The 14,759-nt window shown below is 39.5% G+C and overlaps 2 protein-coding genes across 2 annotated transcripts; both read left to right on the plus strand.

Annotated features, from left to right (window-relative positions):
* Positions 1 to 271: 271 nt before the first annotated feature.
* Positions 272 to 2,014, plus strand: LOC137257444 (protein SON-like). Its single transcript, XM_067794775.1, has one exon. The coding sequence runs from the start codon at positions 272 to 274 to the stop codon at positions 2,012 to 2,014; it is 1,743 nt and encodes a 580-aa protein (XP_067650876.1).
* A 3,824-nt stretch (positions 2,015 to 5,838) lies between these two features.
* LOC137258990 (uncharacterized) lies at positions 5,839 to 14,699 on the plus strand. Its single transcript, XM_067796690.1, has 4 exons — positions 5,839 to 6,206; positions 7,141 to 7,186; positions 13,300 to 13,341; positions 13,542 to 14,699. Exon 4 carries the CDS (start codon positions 13,547 to 13,549, stop codon positions 14,132 to 14,134), a length of 588 nt encoding a protein of 195 aa, XP_067652791.1. The 5' UTR covers positions 5,839 to 6,206; positions 7,141 to 7,186; positions 13,300 to 13,341; positions 13,542 to 13,546; the 3' UTR covers positions 14,135 to 14,699.
* The last annotated feature ends 60 nt before the right edge of the window (positions 14,700 to 14,759 follow it).

A 14,759-nucleotide genomic window follows, 5' to 3' on the forward strand; every position in this document is an offset into this window, starting at 1 on the left:
GCCATGTTCCATTAGTGTTGTCATTTACCATATAAAAAAACACAGTGACCTAGTAGTGTTGCCTGTCCCAGTGATGTCCACCATTGCAAATAGTGTCAGTGTCTGTGTAACTTTCCCAGAAGTGTTGAATGCCCCAGCAGTGTTGACCATTCTAAACAATGTCAATGTCCAAATATCTTTCCCAGTAGTGTTGCGTTCCCAAGCAATGTTGACCATTCTAAACATTGTCAATGTCCAAGTATCTTTCCCAGTAGTGTTGCGTTCCCCAGCAATGTTGACCATTCTGAACATTGTCAATGTCCAAATAACTTTCCCAGTAGTGTTGCCTGCCCCACCAATGTTGACCATTCTGAACATTGTCAATGTCCAAGTAACTTTCCCAGAAGTGTTGCCTGCTCCACCAATGTTGACCATTCTGAACATTGTCAATGTCCAAATATCTTTCCCAGTAGTGTTGCGTTCCCAAGCAATGTTGACCATTCTGAACATTGTCAATGTCCAAGTAACTTTCCCAGAAGTGTTGCGTTCCCCAGCAATGTTGACCATTCTGAACATTGTCAATGTCCAAATAACTTTCCCAGTAGTGTTGCCTGCCCCACCAATGTTGACCATTCTGAACATTGTCAATGTCCAAGTAACTTTCCCAGAAGTGTTGCCTGCCCCACCAATGTTGACCATTCTGAACATTGTCAATGTCCAAATATCTTTCCCAGTAGTGTTGCGTTCCCAAGCAATGTTGACCATTCTGAACATTGTCAATGTCCAAGTAACTTTCCCAGAAGTGTTGCCTGCCCCACCAATGTTGACCATTCTGAACATTGTCAATGTCCAAGTAACTTTCCCAGTAGTGTTGCCTGCCCCACCAATGTTGACCATTCTGAACATTGTCAATGTCCAAGTATCTTTCCCAGTAGTGTTGCGTTCCCAAGCAATGTTGACCATTCTGAACATTGTCAATGTCCAAGTAACTTTCCCAGAAGTGTTGCCTGCCCCACCAATGTTGACCATTCTGAACATTGTCAATGTCCAAATATCTTTCCCAGTAGTGTTGCGTTCCCAAGCAATGTTGACCATTCTGAACATTGTCAATGTCCAAGTAACTTTCCCAGAAGTGTTGCCTGCCCCACCAATGTTGACCATTCTGAACATTGTCAATGTCCAAGTAACTTTCCCAGTAGTGTTGCCTGCCCCACCAATGTTGACCATTCTGAACATTGTCAATGTCCAAGTAACTTTCCCAGTAGTGTTGCCTGCCCCACCAATGTTGACCATTCTGAACATTGTCAATGTCCAAGTAACTTTCCCAGAAGTGTTGCCTGCCCCAGCAATGTTGACCATTCTGAACATTGTCAATGTCCAAGTAACTTTCCCAGAAGTGTTGCCTGCCCCACCAATGTTGACCATTGTGAACATTGTCAATGTCCAAGTAACTTTCCCAGAAGTGTTGCCTGCCCCACCAATGTTGACCATTCTAAACAATGTCAATGTCCAAGTATCTTTCCCAGAAGTGTTGCCTGCCCCACCAATGTTGACCATTCTGAACATTGTCAATGTCCAAGTATCTTTCCCAGAAGTGTTGCCTGCCCCACCAATGTTGACCATTCTGAACATTGTCAATGTCCAAGTATCTTTCCCAGAAGTGTTGCCTGCCCCACCAATGTTGACCATTCTGAACATTGTCAATGTCCAAGTAACTTTCCCAGAAGTGTTGCCTGCCCCACCAATGTTGACCATTCTGAACATTGTCAATGTCCAAGTAACTTTCCCAGAAGTGTTGCCTGCCCCACCAATTTTGACCATTCTAAACAATGTCAATGTCCAAGTATCTTTCCCAGAAGTGTTGCCTGCCCCACCAATGTTGACCATTCTGAACATTGTCAATGTCCAAGTAACTTTCCCAGAAGTGTTGCCTGCCCCACCAATGTTGACCATTCTAAACAATGTCAATGTCCAAGCATCTTTCCCAGTAGTGTTGCCAGCCGCAGCAATGTTGACTGTTACTATTTTCAAATAATGTCAGTGCCTATGGTCTGTTTGCAGTGAAAATGTACTGATGAATTTCTCTTTGGAGAAAAATGCAAATCAGATAAAGTAAATTTAAGACTGGAAACAGCTTTCTCAGCTGTTTTGCAGATTTCACCATGTCCCTTGAAGTGAGTGAGTTTAGTTTTACGCCACATTCAGCAATATTCCAGCTGTATTGCAGCGGTCTGAAAAAAGTCAAGTCTGGTCCAGACAGTCCAGTGATCAACAACATGAGCATCGATCTGCAAAATTGGGAACCGATGGCATGTGTCAACCAAGTCACCGAGTCTGACCACCCGATCCCGTTAGTCGCCTTGCACGACAAACATAATTGCTATTTATGGCAAACATGGGTTGCTACCATACCCCTTGCAGTTCCTGTGAATAATCCTCCTGCTATTACTTTGTCAGACAACACCACTTGTACCTGGCGATAAGTGACATTGCTTTCATGAACTGTCTAACTGGTATATGGTCACCAGTGACATGGCTTGGATGAACTGTCCTACTGGAATATGGTCACCAGTGACATGGCTTGGATGAACTGTCCTACTGGAATATGGTCACCAGTGACATTGCTCTGATGAACTGTCCTACTGGTATTTGGTCACCAGTGACATTGCAGGGATGAACTGTCCTACTGGTATATGGTCACCGATGACATTGCTGGGATGAACTGTCCTACTGGTACATTGTCACCGATGACATTGCTGGGATGAACTGTCCTACTGGTACATGGTCACCAATGACGTTGCTGGGATGAACTGTCCTACTGGTATATGGTCACTGATGACATTGCACTGATGAACTGTCCTACTGGTACATGGTCACCGGTGACATTGCAGGCATCAACTGTCCTACTGGTACATGGTCACCGATGATATTGCTGGGATGAACTGTCCTATTGGTACATGGTCACCGATGACATTGCAAGCATTAACTGTCCTACTGGTACATTGTCACTGATGGCATTGCTGGGATGAACTGTCCTACTGGAATATGGTCACTGATGATATTGCTGGGATGAACTGTCCTACTGGTACATGGTCACCGATGACATTGCAGGCATCAACTGTCCTACTGGTACATGGTCACCGATGACATTGCAAGCATTAACTGTCCTACTGGTACATGGTCACCGATGACATTGCAGGCATTAACTGTCCTGCTGGTACATGGTCACCGATGACATTGCTGGGATGAACTGTCCTACTGGAATATGGTCACTGATGATATTGCTGGGATGAACTGTCCTATTGGTACATGGTCACCGATGACATTGCAAGCATTAACTGTCCTACTGGTACATTGTCACTGATGACATTGCAAGCATTAACTGTCCTACTGGTACATGGTCACCGATGACATTGCAGGCATTAACTGTCCTGCTGGTACATGGTCACCGATGACATTGCTGGGATGAACTGTCCTACTGGAATATGGTCACTGATGATATTGCTGGGATGAACTGTCCTATTGGTACATGGTCACCGATGACATTGCAAGCATTAACTGTCCTACTGGTACATTGTCACTGATGACATTGCTGGGATGAACTGTCCTACTGGAATGTGGTCACTGATTATATTGCTGGGATGAACTGTCCTATTGGTACATGGTCACCGATGACATTGCAAGCATTAACTTTCCTACTGGTACATTGTCACTGATGACATTGCTGGGATGAACTGTCCTACTGGAATATGGTCACTGATGATATTGCTGGGATGAACTGTCCTACTGGTACATGGTCACCGATGACGTTGCTGGGATGAACTGTCCTACTGGTATATGGTCACCGGTGACATTGCTGGGATGAACTGTCCTATTGGTACATGGTGACCAGTGACACTACTGGTATATGGTGACGAGTGACAGAGGTCGGGTGAGGTGACCAGTGACACTGGTGGGTGGGGGTGACCTGTGACAGTGGTGGGATGTGGGGACCAGTGACACAACTTGAATCTACTGATAGGAACATTATACTGAATGAAAAGTAGTAACATTAAAGTAGTAACTATGCACACTTACTGGTAATAATGGTTACAATCGTATGCATTTCGCTGTTTGTGTCACATAGTCTGACGCACACACACCCTTGTAGGAGTAATAATCTTAACGTGCACCTGACCTGATAATGCCACACAGCACGCTTCTGGGGAGTGGGGTCGACCATGACTTGCACGTACAAGAGTTTTAGGGGAAACACTGCCCTTTCATTTGTTAAATACAAGTTGCAAATAATGGTGTCTTCTAAAACAATTCATCAGTGTCACGTGTAGAACGATCCAAATCACATAATATCAGTGTTTGATTTGATAGATCAATTCTCCCAGTCCATCGATATTGTCGGCGTCTACATGCGCACACGCGCACACGCGCACACACAACATACACGTATAGCATAGCTGTGGAGCCTTGGGAATATCTTGGTATTTCCAAGGTATATGTACGATGTAAAGCATCACTGTTTAGTGGATAAACCTGTTTCCCCGGGCTTTTGTGTGTATGATGACCATGTGCAAGGTTGTTGTGAGACAACAAACTTCAGTTGACCAAGCTGCTCGTCTGGACCCTTTCAGAATTCAAAATGTTTGACTATTCATCCCCTTCCGGCAAAGATTTGACATCTATTGTTAGCATGGGTTGGAGTTTACTTAAGGAGCACCTGCAGGTACGCCCGGGTCACCCCATCGATGAGGAATATGTTCATTTGCATTTCATTTTCATTACTTGCATATCATACGTACCTGTGATGTAATATTTACATCCTTTTACATGTGATGCTAATTTCCCAACTGTGTTTCGGTCATATCAGCAGCAAGCGTTGTTTGCAGGACAACATTTTATGTTCGACATGTATTCACTTCATGTGCTGCAGGTTTATTCTTTCATCCATAAAATTAGCAACGCCTTTTTTAAAACAAAAACAAAACGAAACAAAAATAAAACAAATAAAAAATGCTAACCAGTTTGACATGGAAATAAACAGGAGTGCTGCTGAAAATCCACGAGTTATGCAACTCCATGGTAGAAGGTGCGCCGAGTATGAGAGTTAGTTTATATATGTGACAATTGGTACTTTAGCAACATCCACACTCGTCATGGGTAGATGTGTTACACCTAAACACCAACTTTGTGCAGCAACAGGCAGCGACCTGCATTAGTCGGTTGTTGGACAGCGTGGCCATCCAAGTGTGTCGTTACGTTCCACTTGACGAAGAGACAGGGAATAGCCCAGAAACGTTGTGTAAACAATAAAGAAGCTCACATCCATAACATTTTGTCGTATGTTAAGTAAGTGTCAGGAAGTTTTTTGTTGTAGAGGTTATCTGTTGGTTCAGGTAAAACGGAGGGGGTGTTTGTTTTTATTTACATTTGAAAAATAATATATATATACTCCTATCACTTCATATAAATATACATACCTTGGTTTACATTGTCAGTATAGTAAATGGGCTAGCATGTTTTAACGAAACTTTGGATCTTATATTCCGGACGCAAGAAACGGGCTTCAGGTGTTGTTCTGCATTAGCGGAATCGAATTTATGCCATCATTTTCTGTATATCAATAAAATATCAATATTTTATCCTACGTGATCAATAATATTATATCGATCAATAAATGTGTAACAATGCTTTAAAAGCATTAACTGTTAGTGTTCAGATAACCCGCCTGTCTCATTTAAAATCCAAAACAAATTAGACAAATACAAATAACCTGGTTTACTTTCACAGGTGCATTTATGATGGGGGTTGGTATCTACATCCAGGTAGATAACACCCAAAGAAATATTCAAAACATGTCCCGGCCTTCACCTACACCTTATAGGCCTAAATGGGTGTCATGTTTCTGTACAGAAATTCCTCTCACGATATTGCAGCATTAGAATACATATCAATATTTAAATTTGCTATTTCCTCACAGAAAGACGTTGCGTTTGAGATACACCGGAATACTTGATATTTGTGCAAGGTGTAATGTCAATTACCGATTGTTAATTTAAAATGACACAGATATTTTTGTGCCTTGTCATACAATTTGTACCAATGGATGCGCTGAATAAATTTCAACCAATCGAAATCGTCCTAACCAATCTGTGCAGAGCAGTGCGTGAACGAGCAGCCATTGTTGTTTGCGGGTCCGAGAACAGAGGGGCTACAAGATTCACCATTCTCATGTGAGTAAACCGGAGGCGGCTTGTTCAGATATACCAGGCTTACTTTATGGGTTCGTGGAAATAAATTAGTGCTGCTCACTCAGATTCCTTATTGCCATTTCACCGATTGCAATTCGCCATGCTGCAATTTCGAATCGGCATCGACAAATCTCTTGTGTTCTTTTCTAAGACATAGACCTAGCATCCAGTGTTAACACCTCATTACTAGTGCTGGAATATCGTTGAGGGCTTGGAAGAGTCAAAAACCGAATGGAAATGATGTTTCTTGGTTTGATAGAGGTTAGTTTACCTAACGGTGGCTTTTTTATCGGTGAATTTATATGGCATCAGTCTACTTTGTAGGCTGGAGCGCTGTCATCAGTCATTTTCAGTCACGTGCAAAATGTCGGTGAAAGCTTCGCCAAGAGATGGAATCGGAATTTGCGATCTTCCAACATTGACCTACATTTTGCCTTTAGTCAGCGCAGTTTATTCGGTCGATATCTGTGGAATATTTTTTTGTTTCCTAATTTGAAAGAGTTCCAATATTTGTGGTCTAATGGCATTTAAATATTATATTTTGTGTTCGAAGGTGTTAAGGATAAAGCATTCCAGTTTGCATTTCATGACATATATGGCACACAGGAATATTATCTAACGCTTGTAACATTAATCTGGATCATTTTCACAGTTTTGTTTGTTGGTTAAAAAAATGAAACATTAAAACGGTTGTGTGTTATTTCTTATCACATTACAAACTAACTGGCTGTAGCTTGTTTTTATCACTGAGTTACCCAATCTTCGCAGTTGAATAAAAATTAATTCTATTTGGGAATGAATGAAAAACCACTGAAGAACTGAAAGGTTACTTATTTATTAGGAGTCATCTATGCATTACATATACACCTGTATGATGAATCTAGATTGTGTTTAAGCAATCTGTTTAATGTTTCAGGTTTGTGACTTTCATGTTGGTTTAACACCAATGTGAGCAAACTGAGGTACGTGCTTCATGCTTCTACAACTAGTTCATTTTTATTGAACAGACAATTACAAATTCCATTCTAGCGTGTAATACATACTGGTTCTGGACACCAGTCATATTATTATAACAACATGAGGTTTACATTTTCTATAATCTTGAATTCTGATTGGAATTGTGTTTTTGTTCAGTTTGTCTTATTCAAAACATTTTCAGAACAAATGTCTGAACAATATTCTTTTAATTAATTATTGATTGACATCCATTGCATTATTTCCTCTTTTTTTGCACGAACCACTCTTTAAATTTATGTGTAAATATAACTAATTACTTCAATAACTTCACATTCTTGAAAATATGTCTTTGAAGTCTTGTTGAGATATGCAACATCTTACAAACACATACTGCTTCACTTTCTTAACATATTGATGTTGACAGTTGACTGTCCAACAACTGTATGCACATCAGGCTTGGTTTGACTATGAGCCAACAGTGTCAGATGTACATGCTTGTGTACTTGCATATGATTTTTATTCATTTATTTATTTTAAAACTTACATTAGTTTCAATGTGGATAGTTTGGTCCTGAGGGGGTTCCTGGATGAGAGACCTCACCCTCTTACATGGCATGTGGCATTGATAGTGTTTTGTGGCCTTTTGTCATATTTTGTGTTGTGAATAGTAGGACTGCACATCAGGCTACCAGTATATCACTTTATGTCTTCCAAATGTTATTTATTGCAGAAATCTCAGAACTAATGTACTAGTTATGTATGAAGTTTTTGATTGTCTCTGTTTTAAGTTAAGATCTACACAGACTTTCACTATTCAGCCACGTTTTCGTTTTCCAATGTAATAGATTGACAAAACAGGATACTTTCGTAAAATTTTGTTCAAAATGAAAAGACAATCCCTCAGTCTCAAATCTAAATTCAAGTATCACAACCATGACATTTAGTTTTTGGATCTGAGTATGTCTAAAATATTGCACCATCAATTTCACTCACTCTCAAACACTGAAGGGGTGGTGAGGTAGCGCAGTGGTTAAAGCATTGGTTCGTCACCCTGAAGACTCGGATTTGATTCTCTGCTTGAGTGCAAAGTACAAAGCCCATTTTATCCCCTGCCATTGGTAGTTTCATGACTATATTTTCAGATTATTTGTCAAGGTAGTACCATTTACTGGGATGCCAACTACTAATTGATTGATCTCACTTGCATATCGGTAGAGACTAACCCTTATTCATAAAGAAAGGAACGCCAAATCAAAATTTGGAAAGTATATTTCATATTATGTTTAATCAAGACATAAACAACTGATACAGATTTCTGATTGGCTAAGTACAATGGAAGCAGCAACAGCGATCATAGTATTAATCAGTCTGTGTTTCCTTTACACAATGTTATGATTCTGTTGCATTATTTCCAACACAAGTTTTGTAGTATTGTTTATGATCACAGTCAATAGATTATTGACCTCTGATGATGGGTCTGAATATTGTGAGTGATAACCATCTCTACTAACAACTCTTTTTGCAGTGTTTTGAATGCATGGAAATTTTCTGATTAACGATGGGCTAGTATGTATTTACTCTCCATTACATTGTCTTTACCACTTTGTTGATGTTAGTTTAAACTACATTCCCCAAATGTCTCAGTTTTTGATGAGTGAAGATAAGTCAACACTGATTTAACATGAATATGATTACATTAGATGGATTTGTTGTGTAATGCTGCACTCAGCAATATTTCAGCTATGTGGTCGAATTAAATTACAAATAAACCAAGATGCTATCTAGTTCGTCCCTGAAATGCTTAGTGTAGGTGTGTTTTGGTTGTTACACATCCCTATGCGAGAACAAACTTGGTGTCCTAATGTTTATGAGCAAGTTGTAGGAGTGACTTCCCATTACCAGTTTTGTAAAACGACCCATGAAAGTTCGGTTAGAGTTAGTCTTATCTGAGTCATGCTTGTCGTAAGATAAAATATTGTATACATGGATTGCATGTAAGCATAATCATAGTTAGTGTCAAGTTTTACCATGGTTCGATGCCATTTCAACTTCAATATAAAGGATGTCATAGATGCCTTGTGATCTATAGAAAAACTTTACCTGACGATATCGACAAGATTCCATCTTTAGCCTGTCACTTTCTACATTAATGTACTTTTACCACAGATGATACATACAGATACAAGTGCAGCTGCTGTGACTTCATTGTGTGAGTCAGTAGGTTCTGCTTCAAATTTTCTTCACGTGTGGGAATAGATAGTAGTCTAGCAGAAAATAAGATATTAACTGAAGAATTTGAAGCTGTTAGGGAAAACAAAATGAAACCATAACCTTTCTAGATGATGGGCTAATCTGTAGCTGGAAGAGATGAACTCAGATTTATTAACAGTATTAGTAGAACTGCAGTATATAGCCTTCAGTTCGGTATACTGTAATAGAGAATAAGAAAATCAGTACTTTCGGTTTTCGTACTGCCATTTTAAAAAACCTTTTTATACCTTTTCTAAAAGGTCAAGAAATCGAATCATGTTGTCCAAATCTATGCATTTCTTGAGGACAGCCATTTACCCGGAAGTAAGTTCGGAATTGCCTTGAATGTCATCAGCTTAGATATTCAAGTCTGTAACTAAGACATAAGTAACTGGGATCCTTTTCCAGGTCTTTCAAATAGATATATTTGTCCCATTGTGTTATACCTTCTGTAACGGCATACATTATGTAAACATATCACTTGCACTAAGGACGAGCTTTTCATATTGTTCATATAGAATTCCGGTTTATCTAGATACAACTGGTGGAATGATAAAACTTGGTTCATCTAGATATGATTGGTGGAATACGTTAGACTTTGGAGTAAATGCAAAAAAGTTATCTGATGCATAATGAAATTTATTTCCTAATTTTCTTACAGCCACACACGTTTTTTGAGTTAGTTTCAAGTAGATCGTGGACACTTTATTTACTGAGAACATAATATTTTATCGAGAGGTAAATTTTGACATGGCAAAACTTACCTCTCATTTGGTTCTCAGTAAATCTAAGAACCTGTGTGAAATTTGATGTGTTTTACATCATTTTGAAAAAAACTCAACAAGATGGTATTTTGAATGTACCTAATTCTTGTTCATAAAAGCTGTTAAGTTCAAACCTGTCTGCACTGATTTTCATATATGTGTGTATAATATGTAGGAATGTGAAATCCTGGTCAGTCTGATTTTTGAGAATCAGGTGTACCATCACATTGCACATCACATAACATTATCACATTTGCCTGAACAGCCAATCAACCAGTGGAATCTTTGAATGTTGCAAGAATAGTTGATGTCTTTGTTGTCTTTGATTCTTCCTGTGAATGATCAGTTATATTCACTGATAGACCAACAGCTTTTTTAGAACTCAAATGTTTTGTTTCAAGAAATCACATACATTTTGGATGAATGGTTGTCATTGTTTAAATGGTTTCATATGGACATCATGGAATTTACTCTCTTTATGAATATCCATGAATGCACAAATTCTTTGATGAACATAGTGTTAGAATGTGCCCTCATTGTGTGGTAAGTAGCAGTGGGTACTGTGGAGCTGTGCACAGGATGTAGTGGTTGCTTCTGAAAGATTGCAGATGTCATCTGTGTTCAGATATACACTAATAGTGTTTGTTCTAGGCAGAGCGCTATCATGTAACATGGCACACTTGAAAGGGAATGGACAGCGCATCCATAAATGTAAAACTGAAACACTTTGCACGTTTGTTTTTGCTTTGCTACTCAAGCAGAACCCAAACAAGGTAGGTCTTTGGGAAAAAAATACACCTGTCCTTCCCAAAACAAGTTATTATTGTTCTGCTCATGACTTTCGACTTGTGTTTTGAATGTCATTGCGAAACATACAAAACAATGTGATGAATAAAAACATTGTGGTTAATTAAATTGGCTAGGATAGATAGGTTTTTGTCAAGTGAATCAATCACCTTATATTTGAACTATCTATTATCTGAGGTTCTAATATTGCAGCATGTGAAAACATCAGGAAAGCAGAAACACCACACCCCACATCGGCTGTTTACATGTGAAAGCATGTAAAATAAAATCAGTGCTCTTGAAAAAGTCCTTCATTTCATTGGGATTTCATGTGTAATTGTTGCAATATTTAGGTTTTTATATTTAAAGTAAGTCATGGAACATTTTAAAACTAGTATGATCCCAACTGCCATTACATCTAGCATGAATCAAAACTTACTTCATCAAGAGTAATCCTACGAGAACTATAAGCTTATTTGCTTATTTTCCATACTAAAAGTATAACAGTTATAGGTTATTGTTTCACACTTTTGTTGCCAAGGGGGAGCTCAGTGACTGTCAAAGACTGATATTGGTACTGATATTGGTTCAAACGTCTTACATTTTTCAAGTAAAAGCAGTACCTGAATGTTTGGGTTTTTAAAAAATGTTGTTCAAACTTTGCCAGTGGGTATCTTTCATCCCAGCAGTAAATCATGAGCAATGTGCATTACGCACCAGATAAACAAATGTGTTCATGGGGTATGTTAAGTTCAGGTTGAGAATTTCGAAACAACATTCGGGATCAGGTCGTCGGGATCTCTCGCTGACTTAGTTGACACATGTCATTGTATCCCAAATTCTTAGATTGATTGATGCTGTTGACCACTGGATTGTTTGATCCAGACTTGATTATTCGTATAGCCTGAAATACTGCTGACTGCAACCTAAAACTAATTTACTCACTCACCAACATAATAGATATCCCCGTATTATTTTGACATTCGGGTCACTTAAAACATTTGTACACAACAAATGTAAAAGATGTCATTAACCTAAACTAAATCCTTCAAAATTATGTATTTGCCACTGTCAGACATATAAGATTCACTGTTCATTGCTGAAGTGTCCAGTTGTTGTCAAAGTTTCAATGGAAACTGAGACTGTCTGTTAGTTATGCTATGGAAACAGTTCAATCAGTGTTTTCTGAACAACTCAGACCAACATAACTTGGGGGGCTTGTAGGGGTCATGGGCCCACTTTTTAGAAAGGCTGGGATAAACACTGGATATACAAGGCATTTGGATGTATGCATAGCAATACCGGGTTCAGTTATAGGTAGTACTAATGTTGGTGCTAAAATTATCTGTTAAGCTCTGTTTTGTGCATTTCCTACAGTTTGGTTTTAGTTGAACCTGGAAAATGTGGCAGCTTGTCACAGCTGTTGCAGGCGACCTACATTCGTCATGTAATTAGCATGAACATATTGAATATGAAATATCATTTATGCAGCTCATAAAGTATGCCTGGTTTGGTTTGTAATCTTTGTCTATTGCATGGGCAGTCATTTTCCATGTATTTCGTCGGCTTATGTTAGCCTGTGTGTGTGCAACTATATGAACACAGTATTTATCTTCCAAATCATGGAGGAAATTAGTATTTGTCTTCTGATCACAAACAAATCTTACGCTGCATTAAAGAAAATTTAAATGTTTCTCGGGCACCTTTTTTTCAACAGTGACAAAGATGTTAGTACTTTTATTTTAATTTTTGATAGAAACAAAGTGATGAGGGAGGAACACGTTTTCATTTTTTTCTCTCAGAAAAACAGTTCGGAAAGTTTAGCATGCGTTACTGAGCTGTACATTCCATGATGCTCGTTTTTACAAACAGTCATTCTTATAGTGGGCAAATGGATGATGGGGACACGGCTAAGTCAAAATTATTTTTTCAAAATTGCAATAAAAAAATTGTTACCCACACCAATAAAAATGACACGTCAATGCCCAAGAAACATTTAACTTTTTTTTTTTTAGCCTTAGTGGTATAGCCACCTGATCAGGTAAATGTGTGGACCAGAAGATGCTTGCTGATGAGGAGCAGCAAATGGTATCAACTTTCCTTGAACATTATGTATCTAATCATTGATATTCCTGCAGTAGTGGAGACAGAAAAAATATTTATTTTGTCTGATGCTTTAATCCTTTTTAGCTGTCATGACTTTCCCTAGAACCTTATTTTGAGGGGAGATCAGTAAATAAACCCATTGTATTTGGTGTGGCTTGAAAAATTTATATGGTAGATGCATTTTTTTTAATACTATGGAATCTCTTTTTCAGATTAGAAATCCAAGTACACACAGTTTAAGACCAACAAGACAGGTAAGATCAGTGATTTATAAATAATTCTTTATGGTCCAGTCATCTACAGTGTCACAGTTGTTGACATTTTGTTTAAGAAGTGTATGTCATTGAGGTATTTCTTTAGAATGAAAGTAATAGTTGAAGCCCCTGCAATCGGAAGCCTGTTCCTTCTGCATAGTTCCTCCCACCTGTCTGACCTGGTTATGTTTTATTGACAGGAGCAATGAACTACCACCACAGTCACACTGGGAGTATACCTCCAGGTAGCAGCTTCCCCTCTTCCAGTGACAAGCCTGGTCTTTACACCCCTGGGGGGTTCACTACAAGCCCCTACCCCCCATCACAACCTGGCCTGCCTCCCGGGCCCCAGACCCAGCGCTACCAGTCTGTCACTCAGGCCTATGCAATGGCAGCCAATCCGGCCTACTACACTCCACCAGCAGGCTACTCCACTCTATCGGCTACAGGCTACCCATCCGCCACTGTAGGGACAGGAGCCTTTCACACCGTAGGCTACCCATCACTTCAGTCTCTCCCTTCAACCACGCCCGCAGGCTACCCCACCCAGTACCCGATGCCAACATACCTCGGGGGCAGCCAACTTGGAGCCACTACAGTGCCCAGCTACGCAGCGTCTGCACTTCCAGTCACCAGCGCCATCTACCCAAGCAGCGCCTACACGAGCACGCCCATCGTGGCCAGCCAGATCCAGCCTCGGGGGTACTCCGTGTCGCCCATGGGTTACCCAAGTCAGTTGGGAACGAACCCAACTTACCCTGGTGCTTCGTATCAGTCTCAACCGCCGTTTTAGTCGGGATGGGGACACTCACGACGACGGTTTTCAATAGGACTCAATCTTTATAGCGAGTCATGACAAACTTAGACGTGCAGAATGCATCGGAGTTTTATGTATAAACAAGGCCACTTTTGGCCAGGCGTTCTTTTCCCAAACACAGACAGTTTTATGCAGCAGCACTTGTTACAATGCTTGAAGGGTGTTATGCAGATGGACTGTGTTTTAAATCACTTGGTGATTTCCTCTACTCTAAAGCCAGTTTCAGTCAAGGCAACAGCAATGCTGTGTTAATTGGGGTACAAAAACGTGAGCTTGTTCCATTCTGTTGCATAATTTATATATCCATCCTGGTGCCTACAAGCCAGGCTAAGTAGTAGGGGATGTATATATATTTTTCTACTGTTTTGTTTTACCAGAAAGATCTGAAGTTTTTAGGAAATTTAGTTTACCACTTTATTTTTACTTTACTAGATGATTATTTCAAAAAGCTTTTTGTGAGAATCCCATATTCTGTACTTTATAATTTATAACAGTCATATTGTGAAAAGTATCTTTGATCAAATAAACAAATGAAGCTTTTTGTGGAGTCTTTGTGCAGTTTGTCCCAACATGTGAAGCAACATCAGCTGTTAATATCCAG

The sequence above is a fragment of the Haliotis asinina genome, chromosome 12 (genome assembly GCF_037392515.1).
Source record: "Haliotis asinina isolate JCU_RB_2024 chromosome 12, JCU_Hal_asi_v2, whole genome shotgun sequence".
NCBI classification, from domain to species: domain Eukaryota; kingdom Metazoa; phylum Mollusca; class Gastropoda; order Lepetellida; family Haliotidae; genus Haliotis; species Haliotis asinina.

Coding starts and splice junctions, on each gene's coding strand:
- LOC137258990 (XM_067796690.1), top strand. CDS start 13,547: ATGAACTACCACCACAGTCACACTGGGAGTATACCTCCAGGTAGCAGC.
- LOC137257444 (XM_067794775.1), top strand. CDS start 272: ATGTTGACCATTCTGAACATTGTCAATGTCCAAATAACTTTCCCAGTA.